A 27986-nucleotide genomic window follows, 5' to 3' on the forward strand; every position below is an offset into this window, starting at 1 on the left:
TCTTAACACCAACCAGTTTATACCCAAACATTTCCTTTACTAATGTAGCAAGCCAACTTTACTATTGGAGCAGACGATATAGGGTTTCCCTTTTGAAACATCGCCATGTTTATGATATATTTTCACTAGTGGCCAGTTCTAGAATCTGTGTAGTTCTCATATATTTCATATATTTCTTTCTAATAAATTTCTTAACAAACCATAACCCCTCAAAGTATGCAACCATATTTGAATAATGTTGGCAAAACTATTTATCCAAGTGTGGCAACGCCCGAGTAGTAACGGCAGTCAAATTCAAATCGAAATGAAAGTTTTTTTTATGTATTTTGCATAATATTTATGTTTTTTTTTTATTTTTTTCTTGGGGTTTTCTTTACATATGTAATAATGGTTTTTGTTGTTGGTTTGCTGAATTGTTTATTGGGTTCTGCACTACTTAAATATGAAACGTTGAAGTCAAATTTGTTTATTTCTTTGTCATTAACTGTTTAATTTAATTAAACTTAATTTGCTTTGTGGTTTTGCCATTATTTTCGTTCACTTGCTTGTTCTGCTTCAATCTTTTGTTTTTTTTTGCTTTTTTATCTCGTTTTCGACTACTTCAACTCTTCGTCATCCATAATTTGTACATTTTTGTTAATATTTTATTTTTATTTTTTGCCATATATAATTAATTATATTTTGACAAGACGCGGATTTGTTTTTGTATGCTTATTAATTATTAAGTGTTGTATGTTATTTTCATTTTTTTGTTCTTGCTTTTGCACATTTATTTTGTTTTTTTTATTTTTGTTTGAACAATATCAAGCAAAGATATTTGTTGTTGTCGTGGGTATGTAAAATTTGTTAATATATGAATGTATATATAGTTAATTTGTTATCATCTTTTATTTCTGTTACGATTTTAACTTTATAAAATGATTGTTATTTGTTTTATCTTTGGGTTGTTAGCAAAAAATTATACAAAAACTGTTTGTTCTTTTATTTGTTGTTGTTGTTTGTATTTTTTTTTTCCTTTTTATTTTTTGTTTTATTCAACTATTTTGTTTGTTTGTTGATTTTTGTAAAATTTGGCCATAAATATGAAATATTGCTGAAAACCGTTTTGATTAACCATGTTTTAACTTCTTGTTTTTCATCGTCTGCTATATATGTATCTTGTTCCATTATAAGATCTGGTTTTTTTTTTTTTTGTCATTTAAGAGGGGGAGGCTTTGGGATGGACAACAAAGAAAGAAAGAATAAATTGTACAATAATTTATATATATAAGTATGTATATATATTGTATTTTGTTTTATTTTTAAACTTTTTATTTAATTCTTGCATAGCAATATTTATTTCGGTTTTTCGGTTGTTGTTGTTGTTTGCATATAATTTATATAACTTTTTGAAATTTGCATAACAATTTTTTATTTTTTTCTTCTTTTTTTGGGGGGTTTTTGTTTAAATTTAAATTTTTACAATTTTACACATTTTTTTTTGCAATATTTTTTTTTATATATATTTTTTTTTTGCCTACAAACTAAAGACAATTTTGGTTTAAATTTGTATGTTTAGTTGCTTAAATTTTGTTTTTAATTTCGAAAATTCTTTTAAAAATCAAGAACGAAATGTTTTCTTTTAGAAAGTACAAACACACACAGGCATAGAAATAATTTAAGAATTATGTGTTTTTTTTTTTTTTTTTTGTTGGTTTTTTTAACAAAACGTTTATAGATTTTTGAAATCTCTGCTTTCGGTTTGCTTGGCTCTTGGCTTGGTTTACTTTTTTGTTTGTTATATCCAGAACAATATAATCATAGTATATACACATATATACATATACATATATTTCGGTATATGTATATATATACATATATATTTCACAATGTATTGGCAACGAAATTTGATATACTTGAAAGAAATAATATTTACAAAAATTTCACATACTTAAAATTAAAAGAGAAGCCTTAAAATCTATTTAGCAATGTTTTTTTTTTTTTTGTATTTTTTGTATATTTTGTATTTGTTGATGTGTATAACTTGCTTTTTATTTAATTTAAGATTTCTATCGGAAAACTAAATGCCTACAAAGCAAAGCTTACAAAGTTGAAACAGAAAGTATACAATTATTTAATTCTTGTTAAATATATATAACTATAAGTGTTCTTTGTTTTCATCCTTCTTTCATTAGAGGCTACAATAAATATTTATGTTAATATAATTTGTTTAACCGTATTCATATATATTTGTATGTATATATATATTTATCATATGGTTTATTAAACATATTGATTTATTTTTTTAAATTTAACGCGGCAACTTTCTTAGTACTGTATATTTTGTTTTTTTTTTTTTCATTTATAAAATATTTTGTAATAATTATTTTATAAATTTGTTTGTTATTCTTGTTGTTTTAGCAATTTTACTTATTTTGTTGTTGTTATTGTTGTGGTGGGTTCATTTTGTGTGTGTGTTTTTTCGTTCGGTATTCTCTGCTTTACCTTTTCACTTCCTTTATCTCTTTTTCTCTTTCTCTGTGTATGTCACTTACTCACTCTTTTGCATTTAACTTAAATTTTATTATTTAAACTTACAATTAACATATATTTTTTATGATTTCCAGAGGGTTTTACAATAATATATATATTTTATATATATAGCTGCCAGCCCTTAGTAAATAAAAGTAAGTAAATTGTATTTTTGTATTTTATGAATTATATTTTTTAAGCCTCGCTTAAAGTTTTTTTTTCTGTTTTGCTTTTCGTTTATATACCCTTGCATAGCATTTGAAATGTAGAATTAGAATTAGAATTTGATCAATTTAGATTATTCAAACTATTGAACAACAACTACTTACTAATCATTCTGATCGGAGTACGGTAAAAAATTAATCCTGGTTATTTAGTTATGTTTATTAAGATCGGATTACTATTTGTGGTCTTGTTATCCTCTGAGAAACCTACAAGGGTATACAAAATTCGACATTCCGAACTTATTTCGTAGTTTTTTTTGTCTTCGCAAAGCTTTTATAATTCAAAAAAAAATTATAAACCAGAGGGCCGGGGCTAACTTCGACCGCGTCAAAGTTTGTATACCCTTGCAACTTTTTTGGTAACTCTATCCTTACCTATTAGCCATCAATGTGGAAGAACGTTTTATCTAAAAACGCTTAAGCTTGAGAAAGAAAGGCCTACAATCATAGGAAATAATGAAAGATATTGATCAAAGTCACTGTTTCGACCAATCGTTCCTATGGGAGCTATATGATATAGTCACCTGATCTTGATCAAATTTGGCATAGTCGCTTATAGGCGTAGTAAACTCTCTAATATTAAGTTTCACGATAATAGCATAGAAAATAACGAAGTTATTGAGAAAAGTCACTGTTCGTGACTTTGGAGTTTGTATGGGAGCTATATGATATAGTGGTCCGATCCGGCTGAATCCGAGATATACAACGCCTGCAGTATATACAAGCCTACGTGCAAAATTTCAGCTCTGTAACTCTTACGGTCTAGGAGAAGTTTGCGTTGATCCAGACGGACGGACGGACGGACGGACGGACGGACATGGCTAGTTGAACTTGTCTCGTCGTGCTGATCAAGAATATATATACTTTGTATGGTCGGAGATGCTTGTTCTATGCGTTGCACACTTCTGACCAAAATTAATATACCCTTTTTGCAAGGGTATAAAAACTTATTAATAAAATTAAGAGTACATTTAAATAAAAAATTAATAAAACAAACGCATAAGTCAATCGCGTTTTGTTACAAGTAATGTTTTGTTCCATTTTTTTGTTTTTTTTTTCGTTTTTCTTTTCTTTTTTTTTTTTTTTAAAGCTTTGGTTTCAATTAATTAAATATATATGTAAATGTATGTTTGTATGGTTTCTGCAAGCAAAGTTCCTTGTTAGTTTAGATAAATTTAGAAAACACTTTAATAAAGGCAGACAAGAATGCCTTATGAATTATATTTGTTTTGTGTTACGTGAGATCAAAAAACAAGTTTTAAAAAAAGAACAAAATGTGCTTAAGATTGATTTGATAAAACAAAAAATAAATCCGTCTGAATGTTTTAAACAATTCATGATATTTTGTAGGCTTTGTCAATAAAGTAAAAGTAGTGTTTAATGATTGATCGCAGATTCGGTTTCAGTTATATATATAGATCAAGGGCAACGGATAAGTAATTAAGATAATGCCTGAATTGAATGAATAGAAAAAACAATTTTGAGCATTCAACAGAGTATTTAAACAAAAAGTAATTAAGAAGGGTATGTCAATCTCATAAATTGTCTATAAAGTCATTATATTAAATAAACAAAGTTTCATTTGAGTTATATATAAATATCGGCACCAAGTACTTTCAATTCATAAGGTTAACTTGGAATAGTTCTAGAAACAAGGCATTATAAATCTGTAGAAAAGTATGTGGAAATTGAGTATTAGTCAAAGCGGTTATTAAGGGTTTGAAACGGTTTTGAAATTATCAAGATCGTCCAGTTTCTGTTAATCAAAATATTTTAAACAAACTTTCAGTTTATGTAGTTTTAAAATTCTTTTGAAAATGTTTTCCATTAACCATTTGCCTTGATCTATAAACTGAAATTTTACATATTTAGAGGTTTATGCATGAAACACTATACCCTTTTAAAGGGTATTGTGCGTTTCGACAAAGTTTTTGAGCTTAAACATTTTGTTTAAAAATTTTCCATTTTTTTTTTTTTTTGTTGACCTGCAGAACTTAAAAATTAAATAAAAAACAAAAAGAAAACGTACAAAACAAAAAGTAAATGAAACTTAAACAAGAAATAAACATAAAACATTTAGAAAATGTTTTTGTTGTTGTTGCTGTGAGTCAGTGTCAGTGTGTGTAAGGGTGTGTGTTGGTGTGTCTGTGTGTGAAAGAGACAGCGTTCGAGCTGACCGAGGATTAGAACGTGAAACAGGGAAAGGACTATTTAGGCTATTTCCTTTTTGATTTGTAACTCGCAGTTCGTTGTGGTTATTATGGTTGCTGGTGGCATGGTGGTTTGTTTTTTGCTCGCCTTAGTGGCCATGGGTGGTGGTGGTGGTGCTGCTGCTGTTGTTGTTGGTGGTGGAGTTGCTGGCGTTGGCGTAGTGGGTATTGACGCCACTGGAGACGGAGATGGAGTTGCGGTTGGAGTGGAAGATGTTACCGATGCTGTTATATTATTATTGCTGTTATTGCCGTTGTGTCGACGTCTTTTTTGCTTGCGTTGCTGCAAAGGCATTTCATCATCTGAGTCCTCATCCTGCTGTTGTTGTTTGTCAGACCGCACTTCATCATTGTCATTGTCATCATCATCATCGTCGTTATCATTATCCTCGCCGTCGCCATCCTCCTCGTCTTCGTCATCCTCGTCATCGTTGTTGTTGGTCATTTTGGCTAAAGCATTGCAGGCAGACATTTGTGCCTTCTTCATTGATGATTCATCGCTGCTGTTGCTGCTGTCAAACAATTGTCCCGCTGTTGCAGCGGAATCGGGGGAAATGGGTGTTGTGGCTGTGGGCGGTGTAGCCACTGAACTGCTATGTGGAGCCTGCACATGGGACTCATCCTGATCCACAGGAACACCAACAATATCATTGTCGTTGTCTGGACTATCCTCTTCCATTTCTTCTTCCTCCGAAGTTTCCAAATGATTACCATTAATCTGGCGACCATTCTCAAGAGGTTTCTCCTTTATGGAAGAATTGCGGCTATCTTCATCTACGTCTTCTTCATCATCATCCCCCTGACTATGGTCATCGGGCTGTACTGTTCGTTCGTTCTGTTCCTGCAGCTTAACCCTTTTCATGGCTGGCTCATCCTCAGACTCTTGCTCGTGATTTTGTAAGTCCTCCTCCTCCCCCTCCTCCTCGTCTTCATCTCGATTTAGGGGCGTAGGACTACGTCTTAGACCATTGGTTTGCGGTTGCTTCAGTAGCTGCTCACCAAGATTATTGTTATTCGCCCGATCTTCTTCCTCCTCCTCTAGCTCTTCCTCCTCATCACGATCATCCTCCGGGCCGTCTTCTTCCAGCATGGTGGTCTGCTTCAATGGCACTCGCTTCAGATCTGTTTTACAATCCTGCAATTGCTCCAATTGACGGCGACATCGCTGCAATTGCTCGGTCAAATCGGAGATATGGACATCCTGCTTGTGCAACAGTTCACTTAATTGCAGATTATTAAAGCGATATTGTTGATTCTCTTGGAGCAGGCGCTGGAGCAAGTTCAGCACACGTTCCCGATCCCGGGGTCGCGTTTCTCGCAGGGCGTCCACAGCCTGTTCCCAAGGTGGTAGCATGGCACTGCTATCCGGTTCGCCATTCAGACTGTCATCATCCGTGTCTGTTGACAATTCAAATTCGCTGCCCAAATGGGGTTTGGTGCCTCCACCATTCTGAAGAGGTGGCTGCTGATGCGGAGTTGGATGTTGCTGTTGTTTGGTGGTTTGAGGATGCGGCGAGCTAACCACATTGGAGGAGTGAGTACTTAAATTAAGACCGGCACTGGAAGACTGAGTGGGTGATGGTTGCTGTTGTTGCGTCTTATAGTAGCCATGTGAATGATGATGATTATGGTGATGATGCTGATGTTGTTGTTGCTGATTATGATGATGATGATGATGATGATGTGGGGCACCCAGTGAAGGATGATGATGGTGGTGGTTGGGATGCGCTGGCAAGGGAGATTGCACCACCAAGGCCCCACCACCATTATTATTGTTATTTAGGGGAGATCCTGCTCCTGCTGCTATGGTCGGCTGAATCATCAAATTCTTATTGATCCTTATGCGACTTGGTTCCTGCTGTTGCTGGTGCTGCTGTTGGTTCTGGTGATGATGTGATGGATGATGATGGTGATGATTGCTGGGGCCATTTGTGCTGGGCATTAACTTGTTGTGTTGGTTGACTGTGGCTATGCGGACTGGCGGCACTGGCGATGTGGATGAGGTTATCTCATTGCTGCCAGCTGAAAACTCTTCCGGACTGAGGGGCAGAGGTGGTGCAACCACATGTCGACTAGCGGTTGTTGGTGGCGCTTGGCTGCTAGAGGGCGGGAGTGGTTTTGCCATCGGCGTGGGCGTTGGCGTGGTCGTTGGCGAATTGCTGCGACTTGAAGTATGAGCGGATTCTAAGGGTAAAGGAGCCGGCACTGCCGGCACAGACGACGCCGGTGGAGATGGGGTACTCGCCCGCTCCTGTTTAATCTGTATATGCAATTCTTTTTGCTGCTCATCTCTCTCCCTCAATCGCTGACGCTCCAGTTCTCTCTCCATGCGCTCTCGTTCTCGTTCCCTCTCGCGCTCCCGCTCACGATCCTTGTCCCGCTCCTTGCTAAGTATACTCTTGCGTGGTGCCAAGGCCACATTTGGCTGATAGGTTCGCTCAAAACGCTCACGATCCGAGCTACGAACCACACGTTCGGGATTCTGCAATTCGGGTGGATCTTGGCAGGTGTAGGGCAGATGAGATGAGAGAGCAGCCACCGCTGTGGCATTGTAGACTTGCAGAAAGGCCGCCGAATTGCCTGGTCCCCATGGACGAAATGCCGATGAGGAGCAGTTCATTTGCTGTTGCTGCTGTTGTCCCACCGCCGCCACACATTGCTGCTCTCTTTCGCGTTCGCGTTGCTGCTGTTGCAGCATGCAATGGGCATACATCATTGGATAATAGGCCTCCAAATTGGGTGGGGGTGCCCCCTTTAGTTTCTTGGAGCTTGGAATGTCCAATTGTTGTTGCTTGAGGTTGGCTGGCAAAGCCTGATGCGATGGCCCCAGCCCAGCCACCAGAGGCAAACCACCAAGTGGACCCAACAGACCCTCATCCATAAGCATTTCCGCCTAAAACGAGAAGAGACAGAGAGAGAAGACATCTTAGAAAATTGATCGTCCATAAAAGAGAAGCAAAAAATTAAAATAGAGAGAGGAAAAAGAAGGAGGAGAAGGAAAAACCAGTAGCCATCATTAATTTGAATTGCCAACGCTGGCTAATTATGAACAAACAAGCAGACACAGCGAACTACAGATCCTCCTCGGGTCTCGGTCTCGGTACGCCCCGCAGTTACGGCGCCAATTGTCATTGAGAGACTGAAGAAGACGACAACGATCACATACCCGTCGTCCGTCCATGCAGCTCCTCCTCAGCTCAGCTCATTTTGCATTATCATCAGAGGAGTTTTGGGTCTGCCGAAGCCGGTTTCGGTCTCGGGTTTTCTCTCGTGGCCTTGCGTGTTTGCCTAGCTGTTAAAATGATTGGCACCGCGCATCCAATTATGGTCAGGGGCAACACCATAAAGTGATTTTTGAATGGAATATGGCGCCATCATCGTCGCTCACTATTCTGCCGTTTCACAGAAGGTGTCACTGCAGCAGTTCAACAAATGGCCATAAACATACAAGAGACATAGAGAAGAGTACAAGAAGCTAGACGACGACACCAAACCATAAATCGTGGCTAGGCATTATGGATATATCTATCGGACTCTGTTTTGATTGAGTCGGCGGCGGCGGCACAAACAGAAAATACCACTGATGGTCGGTAGCTCAGTGGTGTCTCATTAAGAAGCATGTCAACAACTCTGAGGAGTAGCTCATTAAAATAATCATGCTAAGGTGATTAGCAAATTTGTTAACCAACCCCATAAACTAAGCGTCTATTCTGGCAGGGCTTATCCGTATGATTTATAGCTTAAATTTTCACCATTTGTATGGAAAATACTAAATGAGTTTTCTAAATACGAACTGCTTAATTTTAAGGACTTTCAACTCGATCTTTGATAGTATTTTTAACTTTTTCTTGTTGTGAACTTGTCCGCTGAAGTGTCCATTCAACTATTCTCAACTCCTTGTCAGTTTCCATCCCTATTTCAAATTTACCAATTTTGTTTTCTGTTATTTTTGTTGCCAAGATTATTTGAGAGGAAAAGCTAAAGGAAAGATTTATTAAAAGAAATGCTAGTTTAATGAAAGAAATTCTGAATGTTTCATGAAAATATTGGATGAAAACGGAACGAAAAACGAAATCTCTAGTCCAGTTGACAGTCATCAGTAACATTTTCAAAGATTTTAAAAACATTATTAAATTTATTTTATAGCATATACTTATTTAGCATTTAAAGCTAGTTTTCTATACAAAACCCTTTTGTTTGGTTCTTGGGATTCAGCCACAAAGTATGCAACATAAATTTTAGCGGATTGGAGACAACGCAACAAAACAACAAGTAAACAATGTAAAAAGTTAACAAACAAAGAAGTTAACTGTCCACCACCATTCCTTCGCCCACTATATCGATTCCTGTCGGCCATAACTCGAAGAGTCAACAACAACAAGTCGGCCAAAAAACGCCAGTGGCGACGCAACGACGACGATGAGCATGATGGCGTTATGGTCAAATATTTTCAACAGAGATTAAGCCAAGCAGACAATCGACCAACTAAGCACACACTTAGTCCGCCAGAATGTTGGCGACGACGACGACGATGGCAAACAAGCAAAAAAAAAAAAAAACCAAAGAAATGTAAAAGAACCGAAAAAAAATAAACTAAAGACTTGGTTTGAGAGATATAGACGCGGCGATAACAAAACTGGAAGCCAGACACATACACGGCCAAGGCACACAAATGAACCATTAAACAGCAAAATCATAAAAATCAAGAGCCATAAAGAAGTCGTCGAAGGAGCGCCAGTGTGCCAAAGCCGCAGCCGCAGCCCCACCGAGAGACTCAGAGACTCATGCAACAAAAAAAGCAAAAGCTAAAAAAAAAAAAATACGCTGCAGGAGACGCCAGTCGACAGTCACCAAGAGGAGGAAAGTTGCCGTCGCCGTCGCCATCGCCAACGCCAGCAGGCGAAGTCAGTTTAACTGTACGCAGATGGCAGTCAGCGATAGATGATGGGTGCCGAGGCTCTTGGCTGAAGCAGCAGCCTCCAGTCTTTGGCGCACGCGTCGTTGCTGACGGCGCAATGACAAATTGCAGAACGAAGGAGTCAGAGTCAGAGTCTGGGGAGAATGGGAGTCCAAAAAGAGCGGCTAAAATGCGGGTGGAGGGCATTTTAAGCTTGGTTGGTTGGTGTTGCACCAGCTTCAGCCTTTGCTTTTGGGTAGTGCGGGTGCAGCAAGACATTTGGCGGTACAGTCGTTCCGACGTTGGCGTTTCGTATCGAACAATCGCGCCAAAGTGCTTAAGTCCAAGGTCTTTTGCCATAACTCAGCGACAAAGATGATGTGCAGCAAACACGAAATGCACACGATAGAAAATAAAAGACAAACGGCAGATCAATTACCGAAGTTAGAATGCTCTTAAAATGCAAAAACTAACCTCTAAATTCACTAGAAGAAAAGTACAGAACTTGAAATTATTTTAGATAATAAAATAAGAAACTTTTAATATAGTAAGAAAATGACTTTAAATGATCCAAAGTTATACTATCTCTCTCTATATATGTATACATACATATAGTATGTACATCTTTTATCTTTTTCTCTGTTACATGAGACGATCATAGCTTTGCAAACCTTGATTACATTTGCTGTTGCTGTTGATTCATAAAAAGTTTTATTTTTGCATGTACGATTCCATATCGGATTAAAGTTATATAAATTATAACATTCTCCTTACCCTTTCGTTTGTGTAAACAAGGACAGATCAATGGGTATGTTTGTATACCCATTATTATGGTAGGGTATAATAAAATAATTGCACCCAAGTGACTGTGAGTTGTTGTTGTTGCTGTTGCTGCCAGATGAACCGCAAAGGCAACAGCGAAAGAGATAGTTAGGGAGCAGAGTAGAAACGAAGGAGACGGAGACGCAACCATGGCAACGACATGACTTTGCTTGACGATAAGATCATGGCAAATATTGACGACGACGACGACGAGCGAGACGGACATGGACATGGACACGGCAATGGAGATGGAGATGAAGACGATGGCGTTGACAATGAAGTCGGACAGAGTCATGTGTGTGTGAGTGTGTGTGCGAAGCGGGGTTTGGCTATAACAGCAACAACTTGCGCCCCATTGATTTAGACTGGCAATTATGCAGCTACGGATCGGTCGTCGTCGTTGCTCCTGGTGCTGTTACTATTGAGCTGATCGCTGCTCTTTCTCTCTTATGTTGCATGTTCGGCAATTGATGAGGATGTGTGCCTGGGCCTGTGCCTGTGACTGTGGCAGAGTCGTCGTCCACCATCTGGAAATGGAGCAGCGACCCATATGCAACTCTTACCGCCAAATCGACGAGACGATGCTGTCAGGCCGCCTTCATCTGCATTTCTTGGCGTCATCGTGGTTGTTGCTATTGCTGTTGCTTTTGCTGTTACTGTTGTTGTTGTCTGTGTCTGGCGCGGGCCGTAAACTTGTTTGCCCAGTCGAATCGACATTGCACATCCCCGAACAAGTCGCGACATTTACAATTTTAATTCGTGTTGTTGTTGTTGCTGTTTTGCTTGTTGTTGCCGTTGTCAGTCGGTGCAGTCGGTCTGAGAGAGGAGCGGCTCCAAAAACAAAAACTAAAGAGAAAAAAGTGCAACACAAGAAGTCAAAAAAAAAAAAAAAAAACACATTTGCAATTGCCAAGACCCACAAGCAATGACCATGACATACCCTACCCTCAAAAGATTTTTCTTGTTAAACAAATATTTTAGATAAATTCCGATGAGAATTGCTCAGACTTCCCTATTTCTAACTTTTAAATTTAAACCAAAATAGGTCCTAGAATCGACATAGAGCCAGTTTTTAATTAAAAAGAAATATGATCAATGTCCAAGAGGAATCATTTCACCGGTCATTATAATATTTATCGCTAACACTGGATTAAGCCAATGCAATTAAAAAAAAATCAAAATATAAGTTACAAAATCGAATTCCGATTTGAAAGTTAGGACACGATTTAAAAAATGTGACACATTTTTAATTGGCTTTAAGTAAACGAAAACTGAATAACCTTGTCCCGATTGGTGAAACAAAATCTTGCAAACCTTACACAAAATGTAAACTAACTCCATAAAAATCTCATAAATTTAATGTAAACTGGAGAACTCGTTCTACGTTTAATATTTAGATTTAGGACTTTTCAAATGCTCAAAAAATTGAGTAAATTATAACTTTATGAAATTCTCTAAATATATACATATATCTAATGTTTCATTTTTGGTATTTTTGTCTCGGTTTAAAATAAAACTTCATTGAATTTAAAAGTATATCGAAAATCACTGGAAATTTAAAAAAGTTCAACACACGCAAAGTTTAGAGTTTATTTTGCACGAATCCAGAAAAACTTTCAAATTACATATTTTGAACAGAACAGAGCAATTAATTTTTAAGTGATATTTTTATAGTTCTCTGTACTATTTGATAATACTGGTATATGGCTAGTCCGGCACTGGATTAAATGGATAATGATTCTTAAGAAAGACTTTTGATTTCTTTCTTTTTCAATACAGTGAGATTCGATAATAAATTTCGATTAACTTAAATACATTAACATGGTTAAAAGGCCTCGAAAAGGAAGCAGAATACAAAAGATACAAACTTTTTGAGATAATCAATCAATTTATTGTGATAAAAGTGTAACTCCTTCTTGACTAGTTTACAGTTTTATATATGCAATAACAAAATTAGATCTCTATGTCGTTTTATGTCGATCAGTAATTGCCTTTTATTTAAATGAAAACTATAAATAAATGTTTGGCACTTTTTTCAGATTTATTTGTTCACTTCAAAATCAAGAAGACAGCCCTGTTAATCAGTTTTAATGAGTAAAATAATATATACAAATTGCTAATTTAATTATAGAGCGGCTTGGATAATGAAAAGCGCGCGAAAAGAATTTTTTAACTCATTTCAAAAGTAAAACTGTAAAAATAAGTAAAACACATTTATTGCATTCAAAGAGCCGGTCCAAATGCATTTAGAAAAATATTTAAATCAACTTTAATGAAGTCAAAAAACAAATTCCCAACTTTATTCTATGGATGGCTGACTGCATTTGTTTATGTTTTGTATAGCTTAGCAACTTTTTATCCCCTCTTCTTTATTCTCTTGGGTTTTTCGATTCGCATAATTAATGAACATGAAGGAATTTCGAAAGAGAGGTAAATGAGTATGTAACTAAATGAAACCGAAACTGCGCATAAAATAAATAAGAAGTTAATGCGTGTTGCCTGGTAAATTATTAGGCCTACTACCATCTAAGCAGAGCCATACAGCGAGAGAGAGAGAGAGAGTGAGGGAGGGAGGTAGAGAGAAACTCCTCCACTGCAATTTCACTGTCCAATTAGCGTGCGACGTTTTGAGTGATGGCCACCAGTCAGACAATGCGCGCAGGCGCAATGCTTAGATCTACCTACTACATTGCCCACCTGCAACCCCTTACCGCCCCCCCTTTTTATCAGCAGCCTCTTTCATTGGTTTATGTTAATCTTATGCACAAAAGTGACGGCGGCAAAAGGAAAACCAAACAACAAATTGCCATCGCATTGCATTTTTATGACAGCTGCCGTGCAATATTTTTGAAATTTACGAGAGCTGCTGCCGCTTACCACATTGGCAGTTGTGGCTGCTTCTCTAATCAACCGCCGCTTCCGCCTCTAACAATAATTCTAAAGCTCTTCACAAATTTATTGTCATTAATCATGGGACTTTGAGTTTTGGTTTTTGGTCTACCTCTCTCTCTCTCCTCTCCTCTTCTTCTCTGTGGCATTGTCATTATCATTGACCATGGGGAGCTCCTCTGCCATTGATCAGCAACATGTTGCCGCAACATGGCAATTAAGGCTGGGCACATTGTGGCCAGCAAATATACCCAGAGACAGAATGAACTATTCATTCCCCTCCCCAGTCCCCCGTTCAGTTCCCCTTGTTCTTCTTCGAGTCGAGTCGCCTGAGAAAGTAAGGAGAGCCCATCATGGAAAACGAAAAATTTATTTGTTGCCAGCAAACGCTTTATTATAGTGCAAATATAGAGAATACTTTGATAGTTTGGAAGAGTATGATCGAGTTAACCGATCAGCTTAACTAGTTTACTAAGTTGAGTGCAAAATATTCTCCTAGATCAAAATTGTTAGACATTTTCATTTAAAACTCAAAAGGATCAGAACGTAAAGATTTAAAGTACACATTTTAGAAAATTATTCAATAATCTTTAATTCTTGATTAACTGGCCCATAGGCATTGAATGAAATAACTTTTCCTGCAAACGCTAAAACCACATTAAAACCTAATAACTGTATTAACAGAAAATTACAAGAAAACAAACGTAAGAGTTTTCAAATACGATTCAAATTTATTGTAAAGGAGCCTCTTTTTCAGTCAATTTTTTTTGCGAATAATATTTCTTAGAGTGCTTTGTGTTCGGCTTTAAAATATGTTTGAGGATTGTCGTTCCTTTATAGTTTTGTCTATTCCTGTTCGTATATGGCAAGATAAATGTTGACTTTGTCAGTTGGCCAACAGCAGTAGAAAATAGCAGGAGCTGGAGATGGAGCAGCAGCAGCAGTTCGTTCTACTTCATTATGGGTCATTTGTTTGCTGCATAATTGGCCCAAAACCAATTGGACCACAAAATTTATGATTTGTTTTTGAGAAAGACCTCAACTATTCTACCCCCACACTCCTCCTTACTTTTCTCCATTGCTTTCTCTCACTTTATATGCGATCTCTATGGCCTGTCTTTGTGAGAGAAAACGGTAAATTGTTAGTCTTAGTTCTACTCAAGTTTTTTTGTGTCTTCTCTCCATGTTATTCTATAGCTAATGAAAATCTTTGGGGTTTGGCTCTAAAATCAACATGAACATGTCTATGCCACGCCTCCAAATGCCCATCAAACGTCGTTGTCTTGTCGTGGGCGTCGTTTCATGGTCATGTCATTTAATTTAAAAACTTTTTAACCACAGCAAATTAGAGACAACTATCGGGAGGGGGGTAAAAGAAACGTTTTTGGGAAAACTTTACACCTGCCACGCCCCCCAATGACCAGGCAAAAGGCAGTTTAAAACGTCAGTCAAACTGTAAGTTACTAGAGAAAGAGTCTAAAACTTAAAACTGCTATAGATTTTTATTTCTATTTTTTTTTTATGTTTGGTGGAAAGCGATGGGGAAAATGCAGAAAAAAAGAAAAATACAAATCCTTCTTGAGTTTTGAAAAAGTCAAACCTGTCAGAAAAGGCCGCTGCTTAGACACACTCCACACACACACACACACACACTTTTCTTGACTGGCTGAGTGACAGACACATATACACACGGAAGTAGCAGAAGCTTTTCCCCTCCCTTTCCCTCCTGGAAATGTTAGTCAAACTGTCAGTTTTTGACTGCCTATCTGTTACTCCACTCTCCCTCTCTCACGCTTCCTCACACTCTCTATCTGCCTGTCTATGCCTATGTTTGGCATACTTAAAGGTGTTTGGCATTTAGTATTCATTGTTGACCACTTGACCTCTTCTTCTACTGCACCACCACCACCATCATCGCCACCCGCACTGCCCGCCCCCCCTTTTCTGCCATTGTCATTCAATTGCAGCCTTTGAGCCTCAATGTATGGTCATGACTTTGGCTATTTTGTACAGTTACAAAGAATCGTTGAGAAAATTTTGCACAAAAATGCCATAAACCTGGAGGATTTATGAAAATGTTCGCTTTGGTTTGATCCTTACCAATGCGATTCGTTTCTTATTTCGATTTATTTATTACTCAAACCAAACATGGTCATACTACACACACACACACACACAGACACACATCGGATCAGTAAGATCGTTTGGCTTTAAAAGTTTATGGGATTGGGACAACATTTTGTTGTGTCCACTTTTTTTCTTTTTTTTTTTTGCCTTCTTCCTTCCTCGAATCAAAATCATGTGGGTCGCTCTGCCTGAATGTGTGTCCCCTGATCTGGACAGGGGAAGGCGGGTGTGTTGCTTAATTAGAAAAGATATCAAATAAATAGAGGAATACAAACAAAGAATACAAACTTTAAGCAATTTTAAAGCTGCGGGCTAGAAGAAGGCGTCTCACTTAGTTGTTGGTACTTCAGCGTCATTGTACTTTCAACTGGAATTTCATTTTTATAGCTGAAGCATGGAAAATGTCATTGAACCAAGGAGCGCGCATGTAGCAGCCCAACGTGACACAAAAAAAAAAAAAACAACAAAAACAACAGCAACAAAAACTAAAAAACAAAAACCCTGCAGCAGCTGAAAAATAAAGGAAATTCACAAAAAAAGTATTACGTCACAAAAATGAAGTAAAAGAAATTCACACTCTTTTTTTTTGCAGCTCAGTGTGTGTGTTGTGTGCGAATATGTTAAAGGCAATGTCAAAAACATTAAACGAAAACGTTGCGGCATCATATTAAAATCCTTTTCAACGTATTCTCATGAAGCCTTCATTAAGAAGGACTTCAGAATTGCCAGAGGCGTAGTCAAAGCATTACCCTTTAACCTTAAACTAATATTTTTTAATGAAATGGCAAGAACTATAATTAAATAGGCCCGATTCATTTAAACAATTGTTAAATTGCATTAACAAAATGTTGAAAAGACTATCAGATATGTTTAAAGAATAAATAGTAAAAGCATTCATTTAGTTTGAAGTACTAATTACATACTATTTAACCTAGATGAGAATAAGTATTTCAGTAGAAAAAACATATCTTAAAGAAACTATAAATTTATGGATAAATCTGTAATAATTATTAATGTGCTTAATAAACTGTTCAATATTATTGTAAAATATTATCTTAAGATTAAAAATACTTTCATATTCTTCAAAATACAATTATGATAGCTTCTGATAAGTGCAATTACGAAATTGCATTGAGCAGTCAAAGGAGAAGACATTCAATTAGGAAATATAATAGTACAATGGACTTTTGTGTTGCATTAATAGACCATTTATTTCCAATGTGCTTATCATTTGCTATAGAATTGACTATTTTTCATTGTTCGTCCTGCTGGGCCCCTGATTAGGGGCGCCCCCCAACACAATTTGAACTCAGTTTTCTTTTGTTGTTCCGTCGAGCAACGAACCGAAAGTCAAGTTTGATTCATTATTAATAATACATAATGGGTGAACGGGAGAGAGTGGAGGGTGGGTCGGGGTTTCGAGTCAAAATCTACACCCTCATACAATGAGCCCAAAAGTATGCAATGCAATTAATATGCGGCTGTTGCCACTGCTGGCCCCAAGCGGCACATCAGAGCAAACACAACAATGGAGGGAACTCCATAACTCTCGCTCGCCATTTTCCTTTTCATTTTTTTCCTTCTTTTGCTTACCCTTGAAACGTCGTCCATGGAGGGGAAAAAAAACACAATGCACTCTTATAGAGAGTGTATCCTACACATGCCAGCACAGTCACCCATTACCCATCAGCTCATTCCAAAACCGAAATGTAAGAATCCTGCCCCCTCCACCCTCGAACAATTCGTAAAACTTTTACTAGTAGTGGGGTTCTTAACCCTCAGGGTAAGTTGGTTGGCTGGTTGGATGGATGGATGGTTCGTTGGTTGAGTTCTTCTTCTTCTTCTTCTTCCACATTTCTCCACTTCTCCTCTTTCTTTATTTTCACAGTTGTCTAATTAAATTTTTTGCAGGCACAGCATTTAAACATCATCTCGAGCGGCAGCATCCCCCATTACCCACACACTAACCAGTATCAAACCGCCCATTGCCCACCACTTCAAACGGCATTGTGGTTGGTCGGGGGCAAGAAAAAAAAAACTGAAAAAACTGCTGCAATCCTTCGTTTGCTATGTATTTGCATTGCTGCTGCAATCCTTGTATTTTTTTGTGTGTATTTTTTTCCTGCCTGATTTTATGCCGCATTTTGTTGTATCCTTGCTGGATTTGAAATGAAAGTAGCAGTGGAGTGGAATGGCATGAAGGAGGAGCAACACCAGCTCACCCTGTGGTGAGCCAAATAAAAAAAAAAATAAAAAAAAAAACGAAATGTGGAGAGGAGCAAAATATGAGGGGAAAAAAAGTAATAAAGTCATTTAGATTTACCAACGCTTGGGGTAGATATGGCAGCCTAGCTACCAGAAGGTCCTATAGGGAACAACTAGGAGTGATGTTGGTTGATGGATTACAGGAGAAGGCGAGGAGAGAGTGTAAGAGAGCAGAAGAGCGTATAAGAAGTGGAGCGTAGAGTTCAGTGGGTGGGTAGATGGATGGATGGATGGATGGACCACAGTTTGACAGCAACTGAGCACCTGAAATGGTAGTCAGAACTTGCTTCGTTTTGATACCCTACAAAAATAATTACAACAATTAAAACAATTCCGACTATTAGTCACTTGAAACTAGCTGAATAAAAAAAACTTTATATTTAATAAGTAAAATGTTGTTTAAAATAAGAAAATTTCTTTTAAGTTTTTATATTTTCCTCATTTTTTTCTTGTTACTAATTTTTTAAAGTACCTGCAATTACTATTTAAGTTGTGGAGGATTCGATAATGAAATAATTGAAATTATTAATAATTCATTTCAGAAAGGATTCACAGGACTAAAAGAATTGAATTTGAATTTTATAGAGCATAAAAAAATGTATCTTAAATATTTATAAAAAATTTAATCGTAACTTTAAGTGAATATACTCAGCATATTTTAGGGTATATAGATGTCGTTGTTTCGACAATTTTTGTTTTAGTTGCAATGTTAATGAACTCAGCTCTGTAAATATTTCGTCTTTTTTCAGATTTTTTTCCAATCCTTCCAGCAATCCAATGCAGCATGTCCCAACCCTATCCCCATTCCCTATGCCATTCACTTGAGTGTTGTTGGTTTTTCTACCGCTTCGTCGAGAGGTTTATGCAATTTCGCTTCGCAATTTCTGGCACTTCATTTGGCTTGCCCTGTGCTCCTGTGCTTCAGCTATGCTATCAGACATGAATGCTTTGCCAGAGCTGGCATTATCCAGGGCTGCTCATTAGCACGCCTGGATGAAGTAGATAGACCTGGAAAAAAAACAACCAACTTACACGAAAAAACCACCAACCAGACAGTTGGCAACAAAAAAACAAAAAAAAACTACAGAAGAAAATGTATATACAAAATCCACTACAAATTAGAGTTATTTGGAACCAACGAGGTAGTTTATAATCATTTTTTTAGTTTTATTTCTGTTCAAGAGTTGAAAAACTTTGTTGCAACATTAAGGTTGTTGAACGATCTATTGGCAAAGCTTTAGAAATACAACAGAGTCCATGTTGGAAATATTTTTAGGTGGTGATAATTCAATATTTATTCTGCTTAGAGAAATGAAAAAACAACATCATCATTGTATGTCTAATGATTTTATCTAATGTTAATAAATATCTGTCATCATCCCTCAAATTTCATCATGTTCCATGGCAAAATATTGCAGAACATTGCGCCCGCGAAATGGTTGACAATTGCTATTATCTCTTCCACTACGGGATAATACATGGAGTAAAACTTCTCGCTTAAAATAAGGAAACTTTTCTACTTCATATTAAGTGAATGATAAACGCATTTATAAAAGTTTGCTTGGATTCAAAGTATTTGAGTTGAGTTTTCGTTGCAATGTTTCTGATGTCTTCATCGGTTCCACTTCTTTAAACGTTTTCCTCTTCAATTTAATTCAACAAAGGCAAGTGTTTGTTTGGGGCGTTTTTGTTTTTAGTATTTCTTCGTTTTGGCTTTTGTTTTTGGTTTTGTACTATTTTTTTTTTCGCATACACAAATTAGTTATAATTATAGACGTAAATGCGAGAGCGTATGAATGGGAGAAAATTAATTTCTCAATTGCATTTTGCCACGCATTTTATTGTCGGCGTCGGCGGTAACCGAAACGAAGATGAAGGCGTCTATGTCGACGATGACGACTAAGACGATGGAGTTGATGTTGATGTAGACGGAATGCTAGAGAGATTATTGCAGAAGGTGGAAGCGGGAAGAGAGAAGACAGTAGGTCGGACTTATTTGGTGCCTATAATTTGAAACGCTTCTGTGAGTCGGAAAATCTGCTGGTTTGCTAGTGGTACACCGACGGTTAGTGGCTTTTAGCATTGCCTTTAACTCTTTTGCTAGCCCCAAAAAGCGACGCTAAATGTGTTGTCTGGGCTAGAATAGAATATTTCAAATCCACACGCAGTTTTGGAGTTGTTGCATTTCCGCTCGCATTGAGAATTGTGCCGGTGGCAACAACAACAGCAACAGCCACACCAACAATGACGACGACAGAGACTGCGACTCCAACTACGAATACGACGACGACGACCATTATAAATGATGGTTATTTTATAATTGTGGAGTCTCCTCTCTGGTGTCTCTCTATCTCTTTGGCTCTTTTGCTGTTTGGCCATTGCATCCGCTGCAGTCAAAAACGCATTTCGTGGCCATTTTTAATAGTCACAGGGGCTGCTCCTCCAGAGGAATGGGCAGGGGCCAAAAGCAGATTCATAGGCACTGGATTCGCCGCTACGTCAACAGCGGGCAGTAAATCCATCAAAGAGTTAATTGCCACATTGCCGATGCCGCCGCTACCGCTGTTGTTGCTAACTGACAACGGCAATGGCAACGACGACGACGACGACGACTACAACGACGACGATTGTTGTTGCTGGCTGCGGATTTTGAGTTTTTGCAGTAGCTACTAAATGGCCAGGGGCAAAAGACGCGCTCTGCATCTGCATTTTGTTGAATGATTGTGGCTCTTGATAGATTGACGCGGTGGGGTGGGATGAATTGTGAGGGGAGTGGCTTGAAACCAAAAACGGTAGTTGAGTTTTATTACCCTTGGGGGCACCCATAACAGAGAGAGAGAGAGAGAGAGGGAGACACACACAACCCATAGAAAAATGACCCACAATCAAAAAAAAAAAAAAAAAGATTTCCACAGTTTAGTGAGCATTTATTTTGGAGAATGCGAGGAAATCGCCAAAAAGGCTGACACTGCAAATTATTGACTGTCAATTAGATATAAGAGAACAAATAATCTCAATTAATTAAATATAAATTAATTAGTATTATAACTAATTGAAAAATGTATTTGCATAAATAGTTCCGAGTCAAAATTTACTGCCTCAATTATGAAAATATCAGTTTATATCTCCAAAGAATGGTAAGCCCATTAACTAGAACATCGTTTATGATCCATTTTTATATACCCATCATTTAGAAATTATTAGATCATTTATTTGTAAGGAAATTAATTGTCAAATCAAATAGAATATTGTTTATAAAAAGCCATTGTTTTATAGTCTAAGGAGACAGTAGACCGATTTCTGATGCTTCAAAGTCGTTTGAGAAGCCATTAAACCAAAGGGATTGACCACAACAACAATGATTTATTCGTAGATAAGTTAACAGTGCGGATAATTTTAGCTACATCTAGTACAAAATGAAAGATTAATTGGGAATAATATTTAAAATGCGATTGGGTGAACAAAAGTAATTAATTCAATTTGGGTTTTTAGATTTAATTTAAGAATCACTTGTGCAAATATGTCATCTCTAATTTGAACTAATCCTAGGGCTATAGGGGCTTACTCTCAATTTCTATTGATCTGTATGGATTCAGCATGTTGCATTTCATTGAGTGACCAATGTGCAAAACAATTTCTCCAAGCGTCACACACTGCGTATGAGCTATGTGCAGGCAGTTTGCCGCGAAATGAAAATGCCATTTCATATGTCAAATGGGGCATGGCTGAGGGAAATATTATTGCGCTTTGCATTTTTGCATTTGCATCTGTATTTTTGCATATTTTTGCATTGAATGCCAATTTTCGAAAAATGGAAAATTTTTGTATTGTGGACTTTGGGATCATAAAACAATAATTGAGGGCAGGCGCCTGCCAGCCCCATATTCGAAGGGAGCAAATGGAAGCAAAGTGGGTGAGAATACTTTAATGGGCATGAGACTTTTGTGGCATAATTACTAATAATATTTTTTTTTTCCAATTTTTAATGCCAAGTGGCGCCAAGAGCTACTACATGGTCAATGAAAATGGGGAAACCATTACGAATTATTATTGTTAGTTGTATATGCATATTTATGTAGCAGGTAAACCATATAAACACTTGCCCCCATTGCCTTCTTCTTTTAGCCATCGCCGTGTGTCCATAATGCAAATTATTTTTCTTTTTGTTTTGCGTAATTGAAACCGTTGTTGTTGCCGCAGAGCTAAAGTTTTCGGTGGATCTACAAAGGAAGGACTCTGGTTAATTCCCCTTTGTTGTTGGGCTACTAGGTAATTCAAGCTTTCGCCACTCGGGCGGTCATTGACAGCACGGGGAAATAAAGTCAACGCTTTGATGTGACTTTTGCTACTACTTATACCTTTATTTCACTCCCTTGTTCCTCTGTTGCCCAGTTTTATAATTTAAATACTAAAGAAGAATACTGGAGAAAAAAAAAAGAACTTTTTTGTTGTTGTCACATTTGGCGGCTTCTTTTGAAGAGACCAAATGGTTATTTGATATGTTTGACTGGACATGGGGTCTGGTCAAACCATGTGTGATTAAACTACAAGTTTGTTAAATTGAAGAGGGAAAACAATTGAATGACTTGGCCAATGACCGAACTGCAAAAGCCTTCAAGAGACCAAAGGAGTTCACAGACCGCAATGGCCCCAGACATTTATTTGCAAATAAAATAAAAAATCAAAACACACAACAACAACAACAAAAAAGCAAACCAAATTTCCAAAAAGAAATGGACAAAAAAAAAAACACACTAGGTGTGTCTGCGGCCAGCCATTGCGGACTACGGACTCCATAACTGGAATGTGGGGCCCAAGTGCGGCATTGGGGCGTGGCCAAAGGGCGCAGCTAAGAGAGACAACTCTTGTTGATACGTTTCCTTCTTTTCTGGATGCTGGCCTGGCCTGGCCTGGCCCGGCTGGCTGGCTGGCCGCCTGAATGCTGAGTCAGACCTTGAAATGCCGCAAAATGTGTCTCTCCTTCTGCTTTTTACCTTCTGCAAGGCAAACCAGATTGGGTCGTAAAAACAAATCAGGTTTTCAGGCAACAACGACGTCCTCGACCAAAAACATATTCACTACGAGTGCAAAAAAAAAATCTTTTCAGCACAAAAGATCTGAGAAACGAGTTCTGCACACTTAACGAAAATCAAGTGAAAAACACTTTTGAGACGCATTTTAGATCAATTCAAATTGGTTGAATCATGTAAGATATTTTTCTACGATAATACAGAAGCTGTGTACAAAGCCAATGAACTTCTGATACGATCCAAATATGTTCTGAGCAGTTTCCATTAATTCATGATTAAGTTTAAACACAAGCAGGACTTCTTACTCTTTGTGGAACAAAATTATTTCGAGTGTAATTTAGTGTGTTTTGTGTTTTTCTGCTGATCTGTTTTCATGCTCTTGGCCATGGTTATGGCTTGCAGCTTAGCTTAGCAGCTCCTTGGCCAAAATCTGCCTGCATTCGAAATCAACGATTGTGATTGCGTGCCATGGCAAGAAATAAGAAAACTTGAAGAAGTTTTGAGAGGAAAGAAAAAAAGAACTTGTCGTTGGCCATATTGAAATAATAAATGCATTTGAAATTAGAGACTTCATAAGCCAATTACAAACAAAATGGTTTCAGACCGCATTATCCTCACCAACGTTATGACAAGCAGCAGCAGTAGCAAAAAACTCTTGCAAATTCACTTTAAAAGACTTTAAGCTAACAGAGATGGAAGAGGAATACAGGCAGGAGAACTGGTAGGATAAACACAGAAGCTAAAAATAAAGGAGAAGGAGGATGCAAATTTTCATTTTCTCTCTCAAAAGGTTTTCCCCCAATTATGTTGAGTGCAGCAGGAACAACAAGTTCATGGGAGCTTAAAGGGACCGGGGAACGCTGAGATGCGATGGTTGTGGCGGTGACTTATAAATCTGCCAGTTTTTCAAATGTCCCAGCAGTGCGTGAAAATGAAAAATTATGAAAATCATACATACACAAACATATATCCATATGTATGTATGTATATATGCGATTTCTCTCTTTTTCTCTCTGTCCCCGTCTTCCCCACACCACGACGAATTGCCAGGCAACGAGTTCAACGTTCTTTGCGCAACATTGTGTTTTGTGCTTTCCGCTTATTTTGCGCCACATCTCTTTGGTTCCCTTCGCTTCCCTTGCCCAGTCCACCCTCTCCTACTCCCTCTCCTGTTATGCGTTGGCACACGCGCTGCACCTTTAAGTGCCCCACGGCAGCAGCAGCAGCGGCAGCACCAACAACAGCGGGGCAGGAAGAGCCCAACTGCGAAATAAAAAAGAAAGAATCATACTAAACTGCAGGCACAACTCCACATCCACAACTTCTCTCTCCCTCTCTCTTTCTTTTTCAAACTCTGTTTCTCCATCATAAAAGACAATTTTTGCCTTTTTGCTTATTTATGTTGCATTGCATTTGATCCGCTCCTCTCCTCCCATTTGAAACTTCTCTTCGTTACCCCTGTGCTCCTTCTCCTCCTTTCCAGTGCTGCAGCTGTTCAGTCTGTCTATCCATGGAAACGTCTGGCGTTGACGTCTCGCCGCTGCCCTTTAAATTTGCCGCCTGATGCCGTCTATCCCCCCTCTTTGCATTTTTGCCACCCGTTTTAACTATATGAAGTTAATCTAGCACCTGATCTCTTATCCAAACTGTGAGGTGATGATGATAGAGAGAAAGAGAGCGAAGCATGGCTGTTGTCATCAACAATGAATTGCATTTTCAAAGGGTTGACAAACTGTGCGATAATAATAGAGTTGTTTAATTGTAAATTACAAAAACCTTTTTTTCCAAAAGAATAAAATCTTTGAATTTAGAAAGTACTTTTATGCAAGGCAGTTAGGAAGTACACTATAATAAAGTTTTATTCTTATTTTATACTTTTTTTTTTAACATTTTCCAACAATTAGTTTTCCTTCTTTATTTTCCATCTTTTACTCTTAACCATTAAAACCAGATTATTTATTACTTAATCGATATGCGGTTTCTTTTAATCTTAGCTATTGATACCTAGTAACAGGTTTCATAAATATTGATATTTTCTTTTATTCATAATACAAAATCAATTACCGAGTACAGATTTTACAATTTTTAATATTTTGTAAGCTATTCTTTGACAAAGATAATTTAAGATATGACAATCAGGCATTTTGGAGGAGAATTCAATCTATAAAATCGAAATTTAATCAGCTTTACCTTCCGAGAAACTACTACAGAGATCTGCTTAAATCTCTTTTATGTTTATTTCTTTTACATATTTTTAAATAAATAAAATATAGAAGTTTAAGAAATATGCCGGATACTTTGTTTTCAATTTTCTATTCAATTGATTGCCTTAACAATGAATATTTTATTTGTCATTCCCTTTCAGATGTCTAATAAGATCAGATGTATTCATAAAACAATTAAATAAGTATTTAATTAGCTGGTCTTAAATCCTACCGTTTTTATGAAAAATAGTTTAAGTTAAGACGGATTTGATGGTTCAAAATGGTTTTTGACGATGGCAGTCGAGCAAGGCAGAACAAGCCACTTGATTTTCAGAAATGTTATTAATGACGTGGTAGAATTGCTAGATAAACGTGCAAGTTAATAATTTTCAAACTGAAATGTTCTTAAAACAAATCTGTAAACATCGACCAAAACATTTCATTTGAATCAGTTTAATAATTACAGTAATTATGCAAATAACTTCCGTATTTGGAATTACTAATGGTAAAATTTATTCTTATTCTCATTTTTTCTTTTCTAGCATTTTACAATCTTGCCTATTTCGTAATAAATTAATCATAAAATAAAAGAACGATTTGGCCAAGCAACTCTAAAGTGTTTACGATCTATTTAACTCGGTTTCGTTACTTCGTTATTTTTTTGTGGCCAAAATCTAAAAATCCGTTGCGGCTAATTCACTTTTAATGAGATGCCAAACTGTCACTACAAATTACGGCAGTCTATTAATAAATAATAAATTCATTTGCTGCAAATGAAGACACCACCAAATAGAGTACGAACCCAATCACAACAAAAACATGGACAAAATAAAAAGTCAAATGTTTATTTTTGGGCTAGACAACTTTTTTGGATTTTTTTGGATTGTCTTATTTTTTTTTTTGTGTCTGGCCATGTGGGAGACTGATTAGCATAAAGAAAAAAAATGTATATTGAGGAGAAATACAAATCAAATCAATGTTTTTTATTAAGTTAACGCAACGATTTTAATATACCCTATAACAAGTGCATATATTATGTGTTGTAACTAGAAAACTCTACCTAAGAAATATCTAAATATCTCGTAATCATTTTTGAAGCATAACTCATCCTATACGAAGAATAATTAAAACATATTCTAATGGTATTATATTGCATAATATTTTGACCAAGTTGGGTTAGTTTGGGTCAACATAACCTGTCATTACCCTTTATATAGGGTATGATATATGTGAATAGGTGGGTGTTTTGGGTTGCATTTGTGACATAATTTTTTGATGTTACATTGGATGATGTTTTAGAGGTGAATTTGTAGGCGAGTTGACAGTTTATTTTTTTGTCCATTTTATGATTTTTGTTTTTTTCATAATTTACGACAATGTTGCATAGAGGCGGCAGCAATGGCTATGGATATGGCCCTCATGCGGCTTCCCCCGAAATGGGTCAGCCATTAAACCCAAAAAAGAACTACAAATACACACTCACACATGGACACTCTGAATCGTTGCGACCTACTTCCGCGAACTCCACATGATGATGATGATGGTGATGATAATGACAATGATGATCCGAACCGATCCTTCTGCGAAATGCGAGACGCCTACAAAACAAATACACACATCACAAGAAGACAAAAAAAAAAAAAAAACAAAAAATAATAATAATAATAAAATAAAAACAAAAGAAAAACAAGTTCCAGTTCCCGTTGCCATTTCAACATGCCCTTCATGCCGCTTACCCCCTCCCAATTTTACTAGAAGCTGTAATTCAATCGACAATGCCAATGGCCTATGAATGAATGTCGTTCCAGGAAAGCTCTCAAAACCTCTCAGGCCTCGGCCTCAGACTTAGCCCCGGCCTCCAATCGACATCCCTAGGTCTTGGTGCGTGGAGTTTTGTTTTGAGCTCATTTTGTGCTGTGCCAGCAAAGATCAGGCCAGACCAAGCGAAAAAGCCCGCCAAGAAATTCAATTCAGTAAATGGCATCAAAACAAAAAACCCAAATCCGGACAACAACACAAAAACAACAAAAAACAACAAGAACAACAACAGCTTAGACCCTAAAGATCCCAGACCCAAGACCCCAGACTTTTTCTGTGTCTTTTGTGTGTGTGTGTGTTTGTGTGAAAACAAAGAGACAAACAATTCCAGGAATGGGGCAAAACTATTGGCAAAGCCAAAACTAAAAACCAAAGTATTTATCGTACTAGACACATACATTTTCGGTCGGAATTGCCATTAGATCGAGGGGAGAATGAACTATTCTCAAAAAAAAAAAGACACAAAATGTTGAATCCTTAAGGAAAATATCTTCTATATTGATAATTATACTAAGCAATTACGAATCAACGATAGGTCTACGGAAGAGATAACTTTATTGAAAGGACTACAAGTTCATAGTACATCAATTATATTTATAAATATGTTTTTTTACAACTAGAATGGCTTTTTACTTAACATTTCAACAGAATTCATTCATAAAACATTTATATGTAATTACTAATCAAAGATCGGTAAAGGCATAATCATTTGAAAAAGTGAAGGAAGAACATTGTAAGAAATGTTTAAAATGTATAGAACTCAATATATGTATTAGAATAGTAACTGAAATCAGGATAAGAATTGTTGGACATTAATTTTATGATTCGACAATTAAATATCAAAAAATATAATTTATATTAACATTTTTGAAGTTTCTTTTATATTTCTTTTCTATTCTGCTCATGTTAATACAAATATTTGCATATATTACTTGTGGACTTCGTGATCACTAGTGCTTCTAATCACGTGTCCAGGCAATGCATTCCAA

General features: G+C 37.0%; 1 protein-coding gene across 1 annotated transcript in view; it reads right to left on the reverse strand.

Annotated features, from left to right (window-relative positions):
• Window positions 1-152: 152 nt before the first annotated feature.
• The window catches only part of Snoo (Sno oncogene), a 99114-nt gene continuing 71280 nt past the window's right edge, over window positions 153-27986 (reverse strand). Inside the window, exon 2 of the mRNA XM_068287474.1 lies at window positions 153-7838. Coding sequence (XP_068143575.1) covers window positions 4947-7838 — 2892 coding nt within the window. The 3' untranslated portion in view covers window positions 153-4946. The remainder of the gene's footprint in view (window positions 7839-27986) is intronic.

This window comes from Drosophila tropicalis, unplaced genomic scaffold (genome assembly GCF_018151085.1).
Source record: "Drosophila tropicalis isolate 14030-0801.00 unplaced genomic scaffold, ASM1815108v1 contig_562, whole genome shotgun sequence".
Taxonomy (NCBI): domain Eukaryota; kingdom Metazoa; phylum Arthropoda; class Insecta; order Diptera; family Drosophilidae; genus Drosophila; species Drosophila tropicalis.